Source organism: Hylobates moloch, unplaced genomic scaffold (assembly GCF_009828535.3).
Source record: "Hylobates moloch isolate HMO894 unplaced genomic scaffold, HMol_V3 SCAFFOLD_6, whole genome shotgun sequence".
Classification (NCBI taxonomy): Eukaryota; Metazoa; Chordata; class Mammalia; order Primates; family Hylobatidae; genus Hylobates; species Hylobates moloch.
The window spans coordinates 82,341,609-82,361,267 of NW_026652281.1; the positions used below are offsets into that span (position 1 = coordinate 82,341,609).

The window sequence follows — 19,659 nt, forward strand, 5'->3', positions numbered from 1 at the left end:
CAGAGTGTCTAAGGGACTAATGGGGTACTATCAAGTAGGCCAATGCTGAGACCAGCTCGGTCGTGGAGACCCTAACCCAGCAGCGCTAGAGGAATTAAAGACACACACACAGAAATATAGCATGTGGAGTGGGAAATCAGGGGTCTCACAGCCTTCAGAGCTGAGAGCCCCAAACAGAGATTTACCCACATATTTATTGACAGCAAGCCAGTGATAAGCATTGTTTCTATAGATTATAGACTAAAAGTATTCCTTACAGGAAACAAACGGATGGGCCGAAATAAAGGGATGGGCTCTGGCTAGTCATCTGCAGCAGGAGCATGTCCTTAAGGCACAGATCGCTCATGCTATTGTTTGTGGTTTAAGAATGCCTTTAAGCAGTTTTCCACCCAGGGTGGGCCAGGTGTTCCTTGCCCTCATTCCGGTAAACCCACGACCTTCAGCATGGGCGTTATGGCCATCACGAACATGACACAGTGCTGCAGAGATTTTGTTTATGGTCAGTTTTGGGGCCAGTTTATGGCCAGATTTTGGGGCCTGTTCCCAATAGGCCAATTTACTCATAATGGGAATTCTAAAATGCAAAGAGAGAGAAAAGAGTAGAAACTTTACTGTAAGAAATGATGGCTGAGAATTTTCCAAATTTGAGGGAGAAAATGGCCTAAAATTTAATGAAACTCTACCAACTCTAACTAGTAGCAACACAAAGAGACCCAGAACAAGACACATTATAATCAGAGATTCAAAAGTTACGAACAAAGAGAATTTAGAAGCCAGAAAAAAAAGAAACCGTGACTTGGCATATGCAAGGCCCATTCCTAGGATGACCAGCAGATGTCTCAGCAGAAAATCTCACAGGTCAGAAAGTTGAAGAATGATATATTCAAAGTGCTGAATAATGACAACTATCAATCAAGAAAATGTTTTCTGCCAAAACTATCCTTTAAAAATTTTGAAATAAGGAATATTCAAAATCCACAAAAGCCAAATGAATTCATATCCACTAGATCTGTTCTAAAAGAACTGCTAAATAAAGGCAGTTCTTCACATTGAAAAATAAAATGATGGTGAGTAGTAACACAAAATTATATAAAAATATAAAGTGTTCTGGTAATAGTAATTATATACGCAAGTAAAATATTCTGTATTATAATGATGGTGCATAGAATACTTTTAATTCTGCTATAGATTTGAAAAGTCAAGTACTTTAAAATAACCACAAATCTGTGCTAATGGATTCACAATATAAAGTGATACAATTTGGGATATCAATAAAATACAATGGAGAGTTCATAAAGAGGCAGGATTTTTGTATGCAATTAAGGTTAGCAGCTTGAGGTAAATTGTTATAACTTTAAGATGTTTTACATAATATCTATGGTAACCACAAAGCAAGTACCTATAATAGATAAACAGAGAGAAGTGGGAAAGGAATTAAAACATGTCATTACAAAAATCAACAGAACACTAAGGAAGATAGCAAGAGAGGAAAACAGGACCAAAATCGATACAAGACCCAAAACAAAAAATGAAACGAAATGCAATGGTGAGTCAAACCTTTCAGTAATTACTTTATATATAAATGAATAAATTCAAAAGACATAATTTGGCTGAATAAATTCAAGAAACAAGATCTAACTCCATGCTTTCTAGGGAAGACCAACTTTAGATCTAAGAACACACATAAGCTGAACATGAAAGAATGGGAAAAAAATAGCGTGCAAAGTAAAATACTGTCATATTAGTTAAAATACATGTTACATCAAAACATGTTACAAGAGACAAGAAAGAGCATTATATAATTATAAACGGGTTCACTATCTAGGAAGCTATAATAAATATTAACATATACGCACCTAACATCACACCTCTCAAATATATGCAGCAACTAGCAAACTTTTACAGAATTGAAGCAGTAAGTAGCCAGCAGTACAATAGTAGTAGGAGACTTCCATACTCCACTTTCAGTAATGGAAATAATAAGAGACAAAAGATAAGGAAACAGAGGACTTGAACAACACTATAGACCATTAGACCTAACAGTCACATACAGAACTAACCATTCAACAGCAGAATACACAATATCCGTAAGCATATATGGCACATGATCACTGATAGACAACCTGTTAAGCTGCAAAAAATGTTTTACCAAATTTAAGCAGATGACAATCACACAAAGCATCACTTCTTACTACAACAGAATAAAACTAGAAGTTAAAAACAGAAAGAAAAATGGCATGTCCATGAATATGTGGAAATTAAATAAACTCTCAAACACACTCTTGTTCAAGAGTTTGAAGACAATACTGTTAAGATGTCAATACTACCTAAAGTGATCTACAGATTCAATGTACTCTCCATCAAAATATTAATGGAACTTTCTGCACAAGTATTAAAATAGTCTAAAATGTCTACAGAATCTCAAGAGACCACAGATGGATAAACAATCTTCCACAGATGGATAAACAATCTTGGGAAAGAAAAACAAAGAGGCATCATACTTTCTGATTTCAAAATATACTACAAAGCTATTGTACTCAAAACAGGCTGCTACTGACATAAAGATAAATAAAAGATGAAACAGATTGGAGAGTCCAGAAATAAACACTCATGTATATAGTAAACTTATATTCAACAAGGGTTCCAAGACTTCACAATGAGAAAAGGGACAGTCTCTTCAACGAATAGGATTGGGAATATTGGAAATCCACAAGGGAAAAAATAAAGTTGGACCTTACCTTGCACATTTACAAACATGAACTCAAAATGGACCGACTTATTTTTTGTAGCTACTATAACTGGCATTTTTTATTTTCTTTTTCAGATGGTTTTCTATCAGCACACAGAGATCCCACTGAGATTTCTATGTTGATTTTGTGTTCTGCGACTTTACAGAACTTGTTCATTAGTTCTAACAGGTTTTTGGTGTCATGTTTATGTTTTTATTATATACAAGGTCATACTGTCTGTAAACAAGGACGATTTCATTTTTCTATTCCAATTTGGATGCCTTTTATTTCTTTCTCTTGACTAATTGCTCTGGCTAGAACTTCTAGTATTATGTTGAATAGGAGTGGTGAAAGTGGGTATCCTTATCACGTTACAGATCTCAGAGAAAAAGCTTCCATCCTTTCCCTGTTTGGTATATTAACACCGGTTTGTCATATTTACTGTGTTGAGATATGTACCTTCTATACATAATTTGCTTAGAGTTTTCACTATAAAGTAAGTTAAATTCTGTCAAATACTTTTTCTGTGTATACAAATAACTACAAAAAATTAACATACCCAGCAATTAACTTAAATAAAAAAGTAAAAGATCTCTACACTGAAAATCATAAAACATGGATGAAAAAATGAAATACATGTTAACAGATGAAAATATATTGTTTATATATTGGAAGAATATTACTAAAATGGGCCAGGCGCAGTGGCTCATGCCTGTAATCCCAGCACTTTGGGAAGCTGAGATGGGTGATCACCTGAGGTCAGGAGTTCAAGACCAGCCTGGTCAACATGGTGAAACCCTGTCTCTACCAAAAAAATACAAAAATTAGCTGGGCTTGGTGGTGGGTGCCTGTAATCCCAGCTACTTGGGAGGCTGAGGCAGGAGAATCATTTGAATCCAGGAGGCGGAGGTTGCAGTAAGCCAAAATCGCGCCATTGCACTCCAACCCGGGTGACAAGAGCAAGACTCTGTCTCAAAAAAAAAAAAAAAAGAATATTATTAAAATGGGCATGTTACCCAAAATGACCTATAGATTTAATGCAATTTCTATCAGAATACCAATGACATTCTTCACAAAAATAGAAAAAAAAAACAAAAACTAAATGTACATGGAACCATAAAATACGCTGAATAGCCAAAGCAATCCTGAGCAAAAGGAACAAAGCAGGCTCAAGGCATCACACCACCTGACTTCAAAATTTACTACAAAGCTACAGTATCCCAAAGAGCATTATACTGGCATTAAAACAAACACATAGACCAATATGCCCAATGAGTCCATAAATAAATTCATGCATCTAAAGCTGACTGATTTTCAACAAAGATGCCAAGAACACACTTTGGGGAAAAGACAATCTCTTTAATAAATGGTGCAGGAAAAATTGAATATCCATATGCAGAAGAGTAAGACTAGACCCCTAACCCTCATCATATACAAAAACCAACTCAAAATGGATTATAGACTTAAATGTAATGCCCGAAACTATGAAACTATTAGATGAAAACAGGGCAAATACTTTACAACATCGGACTTGGAAATTCCAACTTCAAAGTAAAGGCAATCTAAGCAAAAATAGGCAAATGAGATTACATCAACCTAAAAGACTTTTGCATATGAAATGAAATAACAGAGTGAAGAGACAACCTAGACAATGGGAGAAAACATTCGCAAACTATACGTATGACAAGAGGTTAATATCGAGTATATAAGAAGTTTGAAATCTCAAAATAAAACAAACATACAATCCAATTTAAAAATGTGCCACAGACCTTCACAGACATTAGTGAAAGGAAGACATACAAATGGCCAAAAGGTACATAAAAAGATGCTCAACATCACTAATCATCAAGGGAATGTAAATACAAACCACAATGAGATACCACCACACTCCAGTTAAAATGACTATAATCAAAAAGACAAAAAATATAACTAAAACAAGTATTGGTGAGGATGTGAAGAAAAAAGAACACATATATACTGTTGATGGGATTGTAAAGTAGTATGGCCACTATAAAAGAGTATGGAGGTTCCTGAAAAATTAAAAATACAGCTGTCATATGATTCAGTAATTCCACTATTGGGTATATATCCAAAAGAAAGGAAATCAATGTGTCAAAAACATAGCTGCATTCCCATGTTTACTGCAGCACTCTTTGTAATAGACAAGATATGAAATTAATCCAAATGTACACAAAGAGATAAAGAAAATGTGGTGTAAATGCACAATGAATTACTATTCAGCCATTAAAAAAGAATAAAATCCTGTCCTTTGCAATAACATGGATGAACCATGAGATATCATGTTAAGTGAATAAGCCATATACAGAAAGAGAAACTTCATGATCTTACTCAAATGAGTAACCTGAAAAGAAGGAAAGAAAGAAAGAGAGAGAAAGAAAAGACAAAAGAAAAGGAAAGAAAATAAAAGAGAGAAAAGAAAGGGCAGGCAGGTGGGCAGGGCACAGCGGCTCACACCTCTAATCCTAGCACTTTGGGAGGCTGAGAGGGGCGGATCATTTTAGTTCAAGAGTTCGAGACCAGTCTGGCCAATATGGTGAAACCCGTCTCTACTAAAAATACAAAAAAATTAGCTGGGCATGGTGGTGCATGCCTGTAATCCCAGCTACTCCGGAGGCTGAGGCAGGAGAATACCTTGAACCCAGGAAGCAGAGGTTGCAGTGAGCTGAGATCATGCCACTCCACTCCAGCCTGGGCAACAGAGCAAGACTCTGTCAAAAAAAAAAAAAAAAGAAAAGAAAAGAAAAGGAAAAAAAGTTGATATAAGCAGAGTATAACAGTGGTTACCAGAGACTGAAGGGGGAGGAACAGAAAGAGGTTGGTTAACAGGTATAAAGTTACAATTACATAGAAGAAGTAAGTTCTGGTGTTCTATTACACAGTACAGTAACTGGTTAATAGAAAGGTATTACATATTACAAAATAGCTATAAAAGGCCAGTCACAGTGTTACATGCCTATAATCTCTGTACTTTGGGAGGCAGAAGCAGGAGGACCACTTAAGGTCAGGAGTTCAAGGCCAGCCTGGACAATGTGGTGAGACCCTATCTCTGCAAAAATTTTTAAAAATTAGCCAGGCATGGTGGCACATGCCTGTAGTCCTAGCTACCTGGGGAGTTGAGGCAGGAGGATCACTTGAGCCCAAGAGTTTGAAGTTATGGTGAACTACAATTGTGCTACTGCACTTCAGTCTGGGTGACAGAGTGAGATCCTGTCTCTACAAACAATAAAAATTAAAAAAAAAAAAAAAACAGAAGAGAGACTTTTGAATGTTCTCACCACTAAGAATTACCAAATACATGAGGTAATGCACTAAATACCCTGATATGATCATTATACAACATACACACATATATAATTGTACCCCGTAAATATATACAATTAACATTGTATCAATTTAAAAAGCAAACTAAAACTTAAACATAAAACCTATAAATATAAAACTCCTAGAAAAATACAGAAGGGGAAAGCTTGGTCATGAAAATTGGTCTTGGCAATGATTTTTTGGATATAATATCAAAGGGTGAGGCAACAAAAAGCAAGAACATACACATGGTACCACATCCGTGTATCCAAAATATTCCAAACATATTCAAAACAGAACATGGAATAGATGTTTGCACACCCATGTACCCTGCAGCATCACTCCCAAAAGACAGTACCCGGAAGCAATCAAAATGTCCCTTTATGGATGAGCAGATTAAACAACTGTGGCACACATACACAACAGAACATTACTGAGCCTTAAAAATAAGAGACATTTTGACAAGTATTAATAAGGACAGACCTTGAGGACATTATGTCAGGTGAAATAAGATAGTCAAAAAGAAAGAGACACTGTTGGATTACACTTACATAAAGTATCTACAGTAGCCAAACTCATAGAAACATTAGGCAGAATGGTGCTCTTCAGGAGCTGGAGGGAAGTGTGGAAAGGACAATTTGTTGTTTAAAGGGTATTCACTTTGACTTTTGTAAGATAATAATGATCTACAAACCTCTTGTAAAACAATATGACTATACTTAACACTAACTATACACTTAAAAATGTTTGAGATGACAATTGTATGTTTTCACCATTAAAAATTTGAGTACCTAAAAGAGATAGTTATAAAATGTTTCAAAAACCACCTTCAAAGAACAAAAGTGTTCCTCTCACATAATTATATAGATCCAAACAATAGATTGTGAATTTAAGATTATTTCCTTAACTACTCATCTAGACAGAATAAAGCAATCATTAACAGCTAAGAAAAAAAAATATACAAGATAAGTCATGAACAAAGTAGAGGCAATATTTATACAGATGAATAACACATAGTATTTTATAAGCAACAGGCATATAGCTAATTCATATATAAATTAAACATCATATTGTCTTAAAGTGTACAGAGTTGAAAATTATCATCCAATTCATAATATCAAGGTTGAAAAGCAAAAATACAATCAACTGATCCAAGGAAACCTATCTGAAAAAAAAGAAACACAATCATATGGAATCAATAACAAGAATAAGAGAAATTTTAGTGCATAAAATAATAAATACATCATAGATATTCTATTAAAAAATAATGCTTTAGATATTTACAACTATCAACTGTGTGCACCCACGAAGAACAGGCATTTTGAATCAATGCCATTCAATGAATGACAGTAAAATGTCACAGGAAATGCATTACAATCATTAATAATTAGATCTAATGAGAAAATTTTAATGAATAAATATTTAAAAGACAGTAGAAAGACTTCTTTATCATGTTATCAATATATTGGTGCTATTCTTACATAAAATATAATGACTATAATAAAGTTTTTAGAAGCTAAAAAAAAGCTTTCTATTTCCAAATACAGGAACAACATAAATGTTGCAAACTAAGGTGAGAATTACTGAAATGTAAAGTCAGTATTTGGGATTACATTATACATCATTTAAATATAGGCTAAAAAAATATATAAATCTCAACAATTCTTTTTTGCTTGCAGTAAACTTGAACTTATAATCAAACATATTAATAAATATGTGGTACCCACTAGTAATCTAATTTACATGTTATACAATGTGTACATTTGAGCATTTTATTTCAGAACTTTTGAATCTAAAAATCAGACAAATGTGATATATATTTCAGGAAGGGAAACATACAGGATTAGAAACATAAGCAAGATGACAGAATAGGAGGCCTCCATGCATATTTCTCACAACAAAATGTGGCAGCCATGCCAAACACAACTGCCTTTATGGGAACTTTGCGATCTAGGTCACAATTTCTGACACCCAGCTGGAGCGCAAGATCAAGAAGGACAATTTGAGGACAAGTCCTTAACCGAAGGGTAGGCTTGTTGATCATGGTTCTGGACACAAAACAAAAAAATTGCTATATCTGACCATAGATTTAGCTATAGCTCACTTGGCCTTGGTCCTGCCACTCAAAAAATCATCCAAGAATCCAGGAGGATTTATTCCCACTTGAGATTCAGGTGACAGGCCTGAAGATCCTGGTCTTGTCTGTGCTCCCTGAATAAGGCAAAATCTATCTCCGTCAACTCTCAGTCATGGTCTGGAAAAAATCCTGTCCACACAGAGACCCTCAGGAAAAAATATCCATCTGTGCCCCTGGATGTAGAACTGTCAACACTGACCCGAATGGGAATCCTGAAGTGGCACTGAAACTTTGCTCCAGTTTCATGCAGCCACAGGTCAGGAGTTTTGCTCAACCTGGGACCTGCATAAAAGCACACACATCTGTGCCCCTGGAGCTAGACTTGCTGACATTAGTCTCACTATGAATCTTAAAGCAGCCTTGTAACCTAGGTCTACTTTCTGTCAGCCAGGGTTTGGGAGCAGTTCTACTCACCCAGAAACCTGGAGGGAGACATGTCATGGGCCGAGAGACAGCTGAGATTTTGGTCTCAGCTGTGTATCCTGTAGCAGCCCTATGAATCAGTTCCAGACCCTCTCAGGGGTCAGTCATGTCCATCAGTGACTTGCTAAATGACTGGATGAAAGCACTCCCAGAGACTCAGCAGGAGCCACACCTGTCCACATCTATTCTATCAGCACCCACACTCTGCAGAAACAACTACAATTCCTTATCTTAGAACCAGCCCCAATGCTCAAGATCCTGAAGAAAGTTGTCTTCCCAGAGAAAAGACGGGATCCATGACTATCTATGCCCTGCTAATAGGTCTGTCAACCATAAAATCCACTGCAGACCCAGTAGCAGTCATGTGACATGGCTCCAACACACTCAAGTGCAATCTTAGTCAAAATCTCATCAGCTCAGGGATCCGAAAGAAGAAAGTATTTATTTCCCAAAACTAGTCTATAATGACTGGAAGAGATGTTTGCTCCTTCACATTCAGGGACATAAACATAAGCCTACAAAGATTGTAAAGAATCAGGCAAACTACCACCACCAAAGGAAACTAAAAAGCCCTAGTAATCATCTCCAAAGAAATGGAGATCTGAAAGTTGGCTGATGAAGAATTCAAAATAATCATCTTAAAGAATTTCAATGAGATGCAAAAGAACACAAATAGATAACTAAAAAGTTTTATAATACAATACTTGAACAAAATGAGAGTTTTAATAGAGAAATAGAAACCATTAAAAGGAACCAGATAGAAATCTTGGAACTAAAGCGAACAATGAAAGAACTGAAAAAATGTAACAGTTTTAACAAGAGACTCAATCATGAAAGAAAAAAAAATCAGCAAACTTAAAGACAGGTCATTTGAAAGTAATCAATTAGAAAAAAATATGAAAGTATGAAGGAAGCATATAGCCTGTATAGTATATCATAAAGTGAACAAATATACATATTTTAGGATTTTCAGAAGAAAGAAAGAGGAACAAAAGATTAAAGATATAATGTCTTAAAACTCCCCAAATCTGGAAAAGGATATGAACAAGAAGTTTCATAAGGCTCAAAATATCTATGGCAAGAAGAACCTAATGAAGATTCTCCTGGGACATATCACAATTAAACTTTCAAAATTCAAAGACAAAGCAAGAATCATGAAAGCAGCATGAGATAAGAGATTCTTCGCATACAAGGGAAACTTTATAATGTTATCAGTAGATTTTTTAGCAGAAACCTTACAGGCCAAATGGGAGTGATACAATATATTAAAAGTGCTGAAAGAAGGAAAATTAAACAAACAAACAAAAAAGACAACTAAGTAGGCTATACACAACAAAGCATCTTTTAGAAATAAAAGAGAGATGAAGACATTTCAAGACCCCCCCCCACCAAAAAAAAAAGTTAAAGGAATTCATCACCACTAGACCTGTCTAGAAATGCTAAAGGACTAAAGGGAATTACTCAAGTTGAAATGATGAAATGCTAACTAAATATGAAAACATTAAAACTACAAATATCACTGGAAATGGTAAATAGTGAAATTCAGAATACTCAAATATTGTAATGGTGGTACATAAGTCACTTTTAATTCTAGTATAAGAACAATAAAACAAAAGTATTTTTTAAAAGTATAGCTACGATAATTTGTTAATGAATACAAAATATAAAAAGTTTTAAAATGTGACATATATAGTATAAAATGTGTGAAGGGGAGGAAAAGTATAGAGTTTTTCTATGCATAAAAGTTGAATCATTATCATCTTAAACTAGACTGTTATATGATGTTTTATGTAACCACTGGAGAAAAAAAAACTGTAGTAGATACAAGAAAAAGAGAAAGTAATCAAAATATATAAAAACAACAAAAACAAGACAAAAAAATTAACATAACCAAAGCATAAGAGGAAAAAAGAAACAAAATATAAAATAGAAAACAAACTTATAATAGTTACCTATCAATAATTACATATAAAGAGATTAAATTATCCAATAAACAGCCATTGATAAAGACTGAATGTCACTTCCAAAATTTAGGTTAAAATTTAATAGCCACTGTGATAGAATTAAGAAGTGGGACTTTTAAGAAGTGATTAGGCCATGAGAGCTCTGCCTGCATGAATGTATTAATGTCCTTATCACAGCAGTGGGTTAATTATCACAAGCGTGCATTTGTTATAAAAGGGAGCTCTCTCCCTGTCATGCCTTTGGCTATGTTATTATGCAGCAAAAAGGTCTTCACCACATGCCAGTGTCATGCTCTCTGCTTTCCCCGCCTCTAGAATCATAAGCTAAATTAACTTGTATTCCTTATAAATCACCTATTTTCTTATAAAATACCCTGTCATATTCTGATATAGCAGCACAAAACAAATTTAAAACAGGCAGAGAGTGGCTGAATGAATTTTTAAAAATCCAGTGACAGGTTGCTTACAAGAGACTCACTTTTGATTTAAGGACAAACATAGGCTAACAGTGAAAGAACTGGAAAGGATATTCCATACAAATGATAAACAAAAGAGTGCAGGCAGGGGTAGTTATACTTACATTAGATAAAACAGGCTGTCTGACAAAATCTGTCACAAGAGACAAAGGAGTTAACTATATAATAATAGAGAGGTTAATTTGTCTAGAAGATAGAGCAATTAGATACATGCACCCAACACTGGAATACCTAAATATATAAAGCAAACATTAACAGAACTGGAAGGAGAAATATACAGAAATACAACAAAAGAGAACGTTAGTACCCTACTTAAAATGGATAGATCATTCAAGCACAAAATTAAGAAAACGGTGCACTCCTATAACACTATAGACTAAATGTACATATAACATCCCATCCAACAATATGAGAATACACAGTCTTCTAAGAATACATGAAATATTCTCCAGGACAGATCACATGTTAAACCAAAAGTAAAAAACAGTAAGCCTTTTCCAATTTATAAAGATTAAAATTATATCAAGTTTTTTTTCTGATTGCACTGATATAAAACTGAAAATCAATAGCAGAAAGAAAACTGGAAATTCACAAATATGTAAATATTAAACAACACACTCCTGAAAAATCAATAGGATAAAGAAGAAATCAAAAGAAAAATCTAAACATATCCCGAGACAAATGAAATTGGAAACACAAGAAACCAAAACTTCTGTGATGCAACCAAAACGGTTCTAGTACAGAAGTTTATAATAATAAAGTTCTACATTAAGAAAAAAAAGATGTTGAATAAGCAATCTAACTCAATTCCTCAAGAAACTTGAACAAGAACAAAATAATCCCAATGTTAGCATAATTATGGAAATAGTAAGAATTAGAACAAAAACAGACTAAATAGAAAGACAATAGAAAAGATCAAAGAAACTGAGTTGAGTTTTTCAAAGAAAACAAAATTGAGAAACTTTCAGCCAGATTAAGCAAAGGAACAAAAAGAGAGAGGACTCAAAAAATTATAAATGGGCTGGGTGCACTTCCTCATGCTTGTAATCCCAGCGCTTTGGGAGGCCATGGCAGGTAAATCACTTGAGCCCAGGATTTGGAGACCAGCCTGGGCAACATGATGAAACCCCTCTCTCTAAAAAATACAAAAACTAGCTGAGCATGGTGGTACGCCCCTGTAGTCCCAGCTACCTGGGAGATGGGAGAATAACCTGAGCCTGGGAGGTTGAGGCTGCAGTGAGTTATGATCATGCCACTGCACTTTGGTTTGGACATCGGAGTAAGACCCTGTCTTAAATAAACAAACAAATACATAAAAGAAAGAAAGATCAGTCATTACAACTGACAACACACAAATACAAAGAATAAGAGACTACTATGAACAATTATATGACAACAAATTGGATAACTTAGAAATAGATTCTTAGAAATGAATGACTCACCAAGATTACATCACAAAGAAACAGAAATACTGAGCAGACCAATAATAAGAAAGGAGATTGAAGCAGTAATAAAAAATCCAATGATAAAAAGCCCACGACCAAATGACTTCATAGGTGAATTGTATCACACATTTAAAGATGAATTAATGTCCATCCTTCTCAAATTCTTCCAAAAAATTGAAGGGAAAAAACACTGCCCCTTAGTTTACATGTAATGAAAAGTGGGTATGTAAGTACCTGACTGCAGAACTGCTCCTCTCAGCACACTGCCTACAGGGGAGCCTCGCTCCACAGGAGCAGTCATAGAGCTGCAACACTGCCAGCTCAATAAAGCTGTTTTCTTCCACCACTACCTTGCACTTGAATTCTTCCTGAGTGAAGCCATGAACCTTCCCAGGATAAGCCCGAATTTGGCAGCTCACCTGCCCTGCAACAAGAGCAATTAGGTAAGAAAAAGAAATAAAAGGCACTCACATCAGCAACGAAAAATTGTAATTTTCTCTGCTTGCAGATTAGGTGATTTTATATACAGAAAACCCTAAAGAGTATACAAAAAGAGTTAGAGCTAATACTCATTCAGTAAAGCTGAGGTCACAAAATTACCATACAAAAATTAGTTGCGTTTCTATATACTAACAGTAAATGATCTGAGAAAAAAGTTAAGCAAACAATCCAATTTATAATAGCATCAAAACTATAAAATTCTTATGACCCCATTTAACGACGGAGGTGAAAGATCTGCTCAGTAAAATCTATAAGACATTGATGAATGTAATTGAACAAGACACAAATAAATGGAAAGATGTCCCTTGTTCATGGACTGGAAAAATTAATACTGATAAAATGTCCACACTACACAAAGTGATCTACAGATACAATGTAATCCCTATTAAAATTCCAATGTCAGTTTTCACAGAAATAGAAATAAATTCTGAAATTTATTTTATTTTATATATATTTTTTGAGACAGAGTCTTGCTGTTGCTGAGGATGGAGTGCAGTGGCGTGATCTTGGCTCACTGTAACCTCCGCCTCCTGGGTTCAAGCAATTCTCTTGCCTCAGCCTCCTCAACAGCTGAGATTACAGGTATGCACCACCACACCTGGCTAATTTTGGTATTTTTAATAGAGACAGGGTTTTGCCATGTTGGCCAGGCTGGTCTTGAACTCCTGGCCTCAAGTGATCCACCTGCTTCGGTCTCCCAAAGTGCTGGGATTACAGGTGTGAGCCACTGCATCTGGCCTTCAAATTTCTATAAAACCACAAATGACCCCAAATAGGCAACACAATCATAAGAAATAAGAATGAAGGTGAAGGCATCATACTTCATTCCAAACTATTACAAAACTATACTAAGTATTATATTGACCTAAAAAGATACATAGACCAATGGGACAGAACAAGGAAACCAAAAATAACCCCAATGTGTATAGAGTTAGCAATCTTTGACAAGGGCACCAAGATACATAAAGGGAAAAGGATGGTCTCTTCAATAAATGATGCTGGAAAAGGTGGATATTTATGAGCAAAAGGATGAAATTGAACATTTATACCATATAGAAAAATGAACTCAAAAAGAATTAACACTTAAATGTAAAACCAGAAACTGGATAACTTTTAGAAGAAACACAGGGAACAAACTCTTCAACATCAGCCATGGTACTGATTTTTTAGATTTCACACCAAAAAAGCACCATCAACAAAATTAAATAACAAAAACAAGTGGGACTACATCAAACTAAAAAGTGTCTGCACAGCAAAGGAAGCAAAGAACAACATGAAAAGGCAACCTAAGGACTGGCCTAAAGACTGGGAGAAAATATATCTGATACGAGTTTCATATCCAAAAGATGTAAGAATCTCACACAACTCAATTGCCAGTAAAAGTAAATCCGACTTAAAAATATGCAAAGGACCTGACTAGAAATTTTTCCAGGGATGACATAAAAGTGGCAAACAGGTTTAAGAACAGGTGCTCAACATAATTAATCATCAGGGAAATGCACATCAAATCTCAATGAGCCATCACCTCACATTTACAGAGAGATACCACAATGAGGTATCAAATCATGAGATATCACCTCATACCGTTAGAATGGCTACTATCAAAGAGAGAAGAGACACAGATGTTGGTGACAGTGTGGAGAAAAGGAAACGTTGTACACCATTGGTGGAAATGTAAATGGATCCAGCCATTATGGGAAAAAGCATGGAGGCTCCTCAAAAAATTAAAAATAGAAGTACCATATGAACCTCAATTCCACTCCTAAGTATATACCTAAAAGAAATACAGTCTGGCAGGAGCAGTGGCTCACGCCTGTAATCCCAGCACTTTGGGAGGCCAAGGTGGGCGGATCACTTGAGGCCAGGAATATGAGACCAGACTGGCCCACATGGCGAAACCCCGTCTTTACTAAAAATACAAAAAAATTAGCCAGGCAGGGTGGCACAAGCATGTAATCCCAGCTACTTGGGAGGCTGAGGCGGCAGAACAGCTTCAACCCGGGAAGCGGAGGTTGTAGTAAGCCAAGATGGCGCCACTGCACTCTAGCCTGGGCGACAAAGTGAGACTCCATCTCAAAAATAAATAAATAAATAAAATCAGTATGTTAAAGAGATAACTGCACCCCTATGTTCATAGCTGACTATTCACAATATATAGTGGAATATTATTCAGCATAATGAAGAAGGTAATCCTGCCATTTCTGACAACATGGATGAATGAACCAGGTGGACACTATGGTAACTGAATAAGATAGAGAAATACAAATACTGTATAATATCAGTTATTTATGGAAATCTAAAAAAAGCTGAGCTCATAGAAGTAAAGTGTAGAACGGGTCCCAACACCTGACAGGTGGGAAAACTGGGGAGATACTGGTCAAAGAGTATAAACTTTCATTTAAAAGATAAAATCTAGGGATCTAATGTACAGCATTGTGAATATAGTTTACAATACTCATATATACTTGAGATTTGCTAACACAGTAGATCTTTAATGTTCTCTCCACAAAAAACCTGGCAACTATGTGAGATGATTAATATGTTAATTAATTTCTTTGTACTAATCAATAAACAATGTATACATATATAAAATCAAATGATCAGGATGCACCTCTTAAATATATATAATTTACAAGTGTAGGGAAAAAATCCACATGAAAGAAGGAAGGAAAAGAAAAAACAAAAGAAAAAGAAAGAAAACGAACATAAAGAACACATTCTCATTAAGCTTCACAGTTAACCAGACAAAATTATAAAATGTTATGAATGTATAAGGTAAGAGTTGAAAGTTTACTATATACTGGACAATATTCTAAGCTCCCCATAGACATTCATTTAGCTAAGAATTCTACACAGTAAGTAATATATTAAATGATTTTAAATCTGTGGAATTTATGCATACAGAGATTATATTTCTAATCTTAGTTTAGGCTAGAAAAGATGAAAAGTTGAAGTGAAATACAGGATCAGATTTTTTTATATTTAGGAAGATGTTTTGCACTCTGATGAATTACTGAGTCTTAATTTTTGTAGGATCTCCACCATAGGATTCGAAATTAACATACCAGAAAATATGTGACCCACAGAATTCCTGGGACGTTTGAAAAAAATCCTACTGTCCATCACTCCCCTCACACACTTCTGACATGAGGCAAAACCAGAACTTTAGAAGCGGTTTCACATAGAGGTAGAAACATGCATAGACTTTCCCAGAGCCCCCACATCAAAGGAAGAGCAGTCAGATCACGCAGGCCCTCACAGGCCAAGGGGAGCACTTTGGCTGTCACTGTGAATTTGATGGTGGATCACAGAAGGGGAAGGAGAATCATCAGATAATTTAAGAATATGAGACAGAAGATGTCCCTCTGTGACAGCACCAAGAGAAAGAAATAAACCCAGGCATCTCAAAAATCATTTCCATGGGAGAACTTCCCAGTCCACACTTCAAGGTCTGGTTCTTTCTTGACCACTGGACCTCTCACCCATGTCATCTACTTCATTCACTCCCACCTACCTGGCTGGATGGCTACTGTCTCCTCACTCTTCACATTCCAGGGCTCTTTCCTTTGCTCCAAAAAGGTGATCAGGTCCGGCTTAGAGACAGCGAGACCTGTTTTATTAGAAAAAGTCACATGACTCTTGCTGGGAGTCCTTTAATTGCCAGCTCAGTAGGATGCTCAGTAAAGAGGGAACATTATAGAGGATCCTGGAAAATTACTTCCCCAAATACTGTTTCCTGTCAGCTTCTTTATAATGTTTAGGAAACATTTTAAATATGGGAATCCTGAGCTTCACTTCCAAGTATGACTGAATCAAAAATAAGGAGAAGGAATTGGATTTTAAAGTGTGGGCAATGATAGTTTATGTCACTCAATTTCTAGAATCACCACTAAACTAGAGTGAAGCTTCTACATCACCTCAAGAAAGAAGGCAAATGTCAAGATCAAACATTAGAAGTCTTTTCTACATCAAACCCACAATTTTTTTTTCCTGGAAGCAGGAATCTGAATTCATTCATATCAAGCATAAGCTCCCAAGTGACATTCGACAAAGGAAAGAAATAAAACCCTTAGTTATTAGATATTAGATATTCCAAAGGCAAGTTATCCTCACCGAGAGATACCAGGTTTCTGTAGTTCTCTAACATCACATCCCCATATAAAAGCTTCTGATTTGAATCCAGGTGTTCCCACTCCTCCCGAGAGAATTCTATGGCCACATCCCTGAATGTCAACAGTCCCTGAAATAAAAATAAATGGCACATTAACCATGTGGCCATGGGCAGAGTTCATCATTTGACAAACCAAGATGAAATGAGAGCTAAGAAAACTGACTGATTTATATGAGTGACCTGAAATATTCAATAAGATACTTTTAAACACAATAATATTTTCTAATGTATTCTCTAACTCTGTGGAAAGAGAATGATATAAGATCCACAAAACCAGTGTAGATACTATGCCTATATAGAATATAAAGTATAAAACTAAAGCATCAAGGCCGGGCGCGGTAGTTCATATCTGTAATCTCGGCACTTTTGGAATGCCGAGGTGGGTGGATCACCTGAAGTTCGAGACTAGCCTGGCCAACAAGATGAAACCCCATCTCTACTAAAAATACAGAAACTTAGCTGGGCGTGGTGGCACATGCCTGTAATCCCAGCTACTCAGGAACCTGAAGCAGGAGAATCACTTGAACCAGGAGGCGGAGGTTGCAGTGAGCCAAGATTGCGCCACTGAACTCCAGCCTGAGCCACAAGAGCAAAATTCAGTCTCAAAAAAACAAAAACAAAAAACTAAGGCATCAACATAGGAGTATACATTTTTGAGTCTATATTTACATCATCCACAATCAGTTGTGTATAATTCTCAGGTGGAAAAGTCATGGTAACTTAGAGGCATACTTCTTAAATTTTATTGTATTCAACAATAAACTGCAGAACTGGTTCAAATGCAGATTCTGATTCAGGAGATCTGGGGCTGGGGCTGGGGTTGCGTTTCTGCATTTTTAACAAGCTCACCAGTGATGCCAATGCCTCAGGTCCAGAGGCCACACTTTTGAATAGCAGAGAGGTAGAACACTGAGGGAAGAATTCGGGGATGATGTGAAATTGAGAGTTTTATGAAATTTACAGGTTATAACATAATAGCAAGAATAGTAGAATCCTTTTTGAACATTTACTGTTTACTAGATGTCATCCTAGCAGTTTTTCACGTATTGATAAAAACCATAAAAATAATCTATATGAGAAATAATACTATTCTTCCTCTTTAATAAAAATATTTTGCTAACCCTTCCCCTCACTGTCTCAAGCCTGAAAAAAATTTTTTTGCCAAATATCTAGTATATAGTACAGCTTATTTTATTATTTATTTATTTTTATTTATTTATTATTTATTTATTATTTTACCCCAGTATCTAACTTAGAATTCATTTTAAAGGGACATACAGGCCAATATGCAGAGATAAGTATAAAAGAATGTTCAGAGCAGGTGTTACAACTGAGAAGAATGATGAAAACAGGAAGGCAGCAACACAAAACTGATCAAATGATGCTTGTGTCACACACACATATGTACATAGAAATGGTAACTATACATACATGAAAAGTGACAGAGGATTTCTTAATTAAGAAATATTTTAAATTGTGTTAAAACTATAAAACTCTTTATGGATGATGCCTTTTTCTGTTTTTTAACAAACTATGAAGACTAATACATACAATGATATAAACTAAAATAAGAGCTTGTGTTTCTGAGTCTAGTTTTTTCCAAGTTTTTATTTATTCTAAGTGCTGTGTTATATTTTAGAATTTTAAGACAGTAGATATATTAATTATATGTTAATTGTTATCTTTCTCTGAAAATACAGAGAATAAAGGAGTGTATGCTTGTGAAATTAGTAAATTAAAATGGAAACCTACAGAAGTGAGGCTTGTTTCAGAATTCCCAGTTTCAAAAACCAGTATTTACGGTCAACAAATGTGAGAGCCTTCACCCTCCAAAGCAACCCACAAGCAAAGGGAAACTAAAAAGACATTAGTAGTCTCTGGATTAAACGTCATGGTTTATATGCATCACTCAGTAAATCTTCCCTCCCAGATATCCATTAAAAACAAAGAGAAAAATAACTAGTGAAGGAATCTGGCAGAGAGCACCTGAACCAGGTGAATGAAGTTAGCATCGGCTGTCATGAGACGAATTGGTATCAGTGCTGACGCACAGATGGACCCATAACCATTGTATATTAGTGGGGGAAAAAAGTAAATCATAATCTGGGTATAATAATAAACAGAATCTGTGGAGGAACATACAGGTGGCCATATTTCTTCAAACTGGCCATGTGACCCTACTTAGAAGCCCGAGCTGAGAATCACTTAGCTAAGCATTCCCTCTCAAGTTTCAATATGCATACACATCATTTGGTATTCTGGGGCCCGTGCTAAGTACTGTGATTCTGCAGGTTTGGAAAAGTTCCATGAATTGGCTTAAGACCCATTGTCGGTAGCACATAGCTAGAGAAAGCGGGCACAGCACACAGGGTCCCTTACACCCAATACTCTAATCACAACGCAAATACTTTTCATTCACAGCGAGGACCACCAACCACTGTCCTGAAAAATCACATCCTTTGCCAGCCATTTAAAGTCTACAGAGGCTGGAG

At 35.7% G+C, this 19,659-nt stretch overlaps 1 protein-coding gene across 6 annotated transcripts in view; it reads right to left on the reverse strand.

Annotated features, from left to right (window-relative positions):
* KRBOX5 (KRAB box domain containing 5) overlaps positions 1-19,659 on the reverse strand; it is an 89,634-nt gene that overhangs the window by 24,779 nt on the left and 45,196 nt on the right. For all 6 annotated transcript variants that reach the window (XM_032157250.2, XM_032157249.2, XM_058440948.1 and 3 more), the window contains 2 exons: positions 17,110-17,236; positions 16,511-16,606 (listed from right to left, as the gene is read on the reverse strand). In XM_032157250.2, the coding sequence (XP_032013141.1) occupies positions 16,511-16,606; positions 17,110-17,236 (223 nt within the window). The remainder of the gene's footprint in view (positions 1-16,510; positions 16,607-17,109; positions 17,237-19,659) is intronic.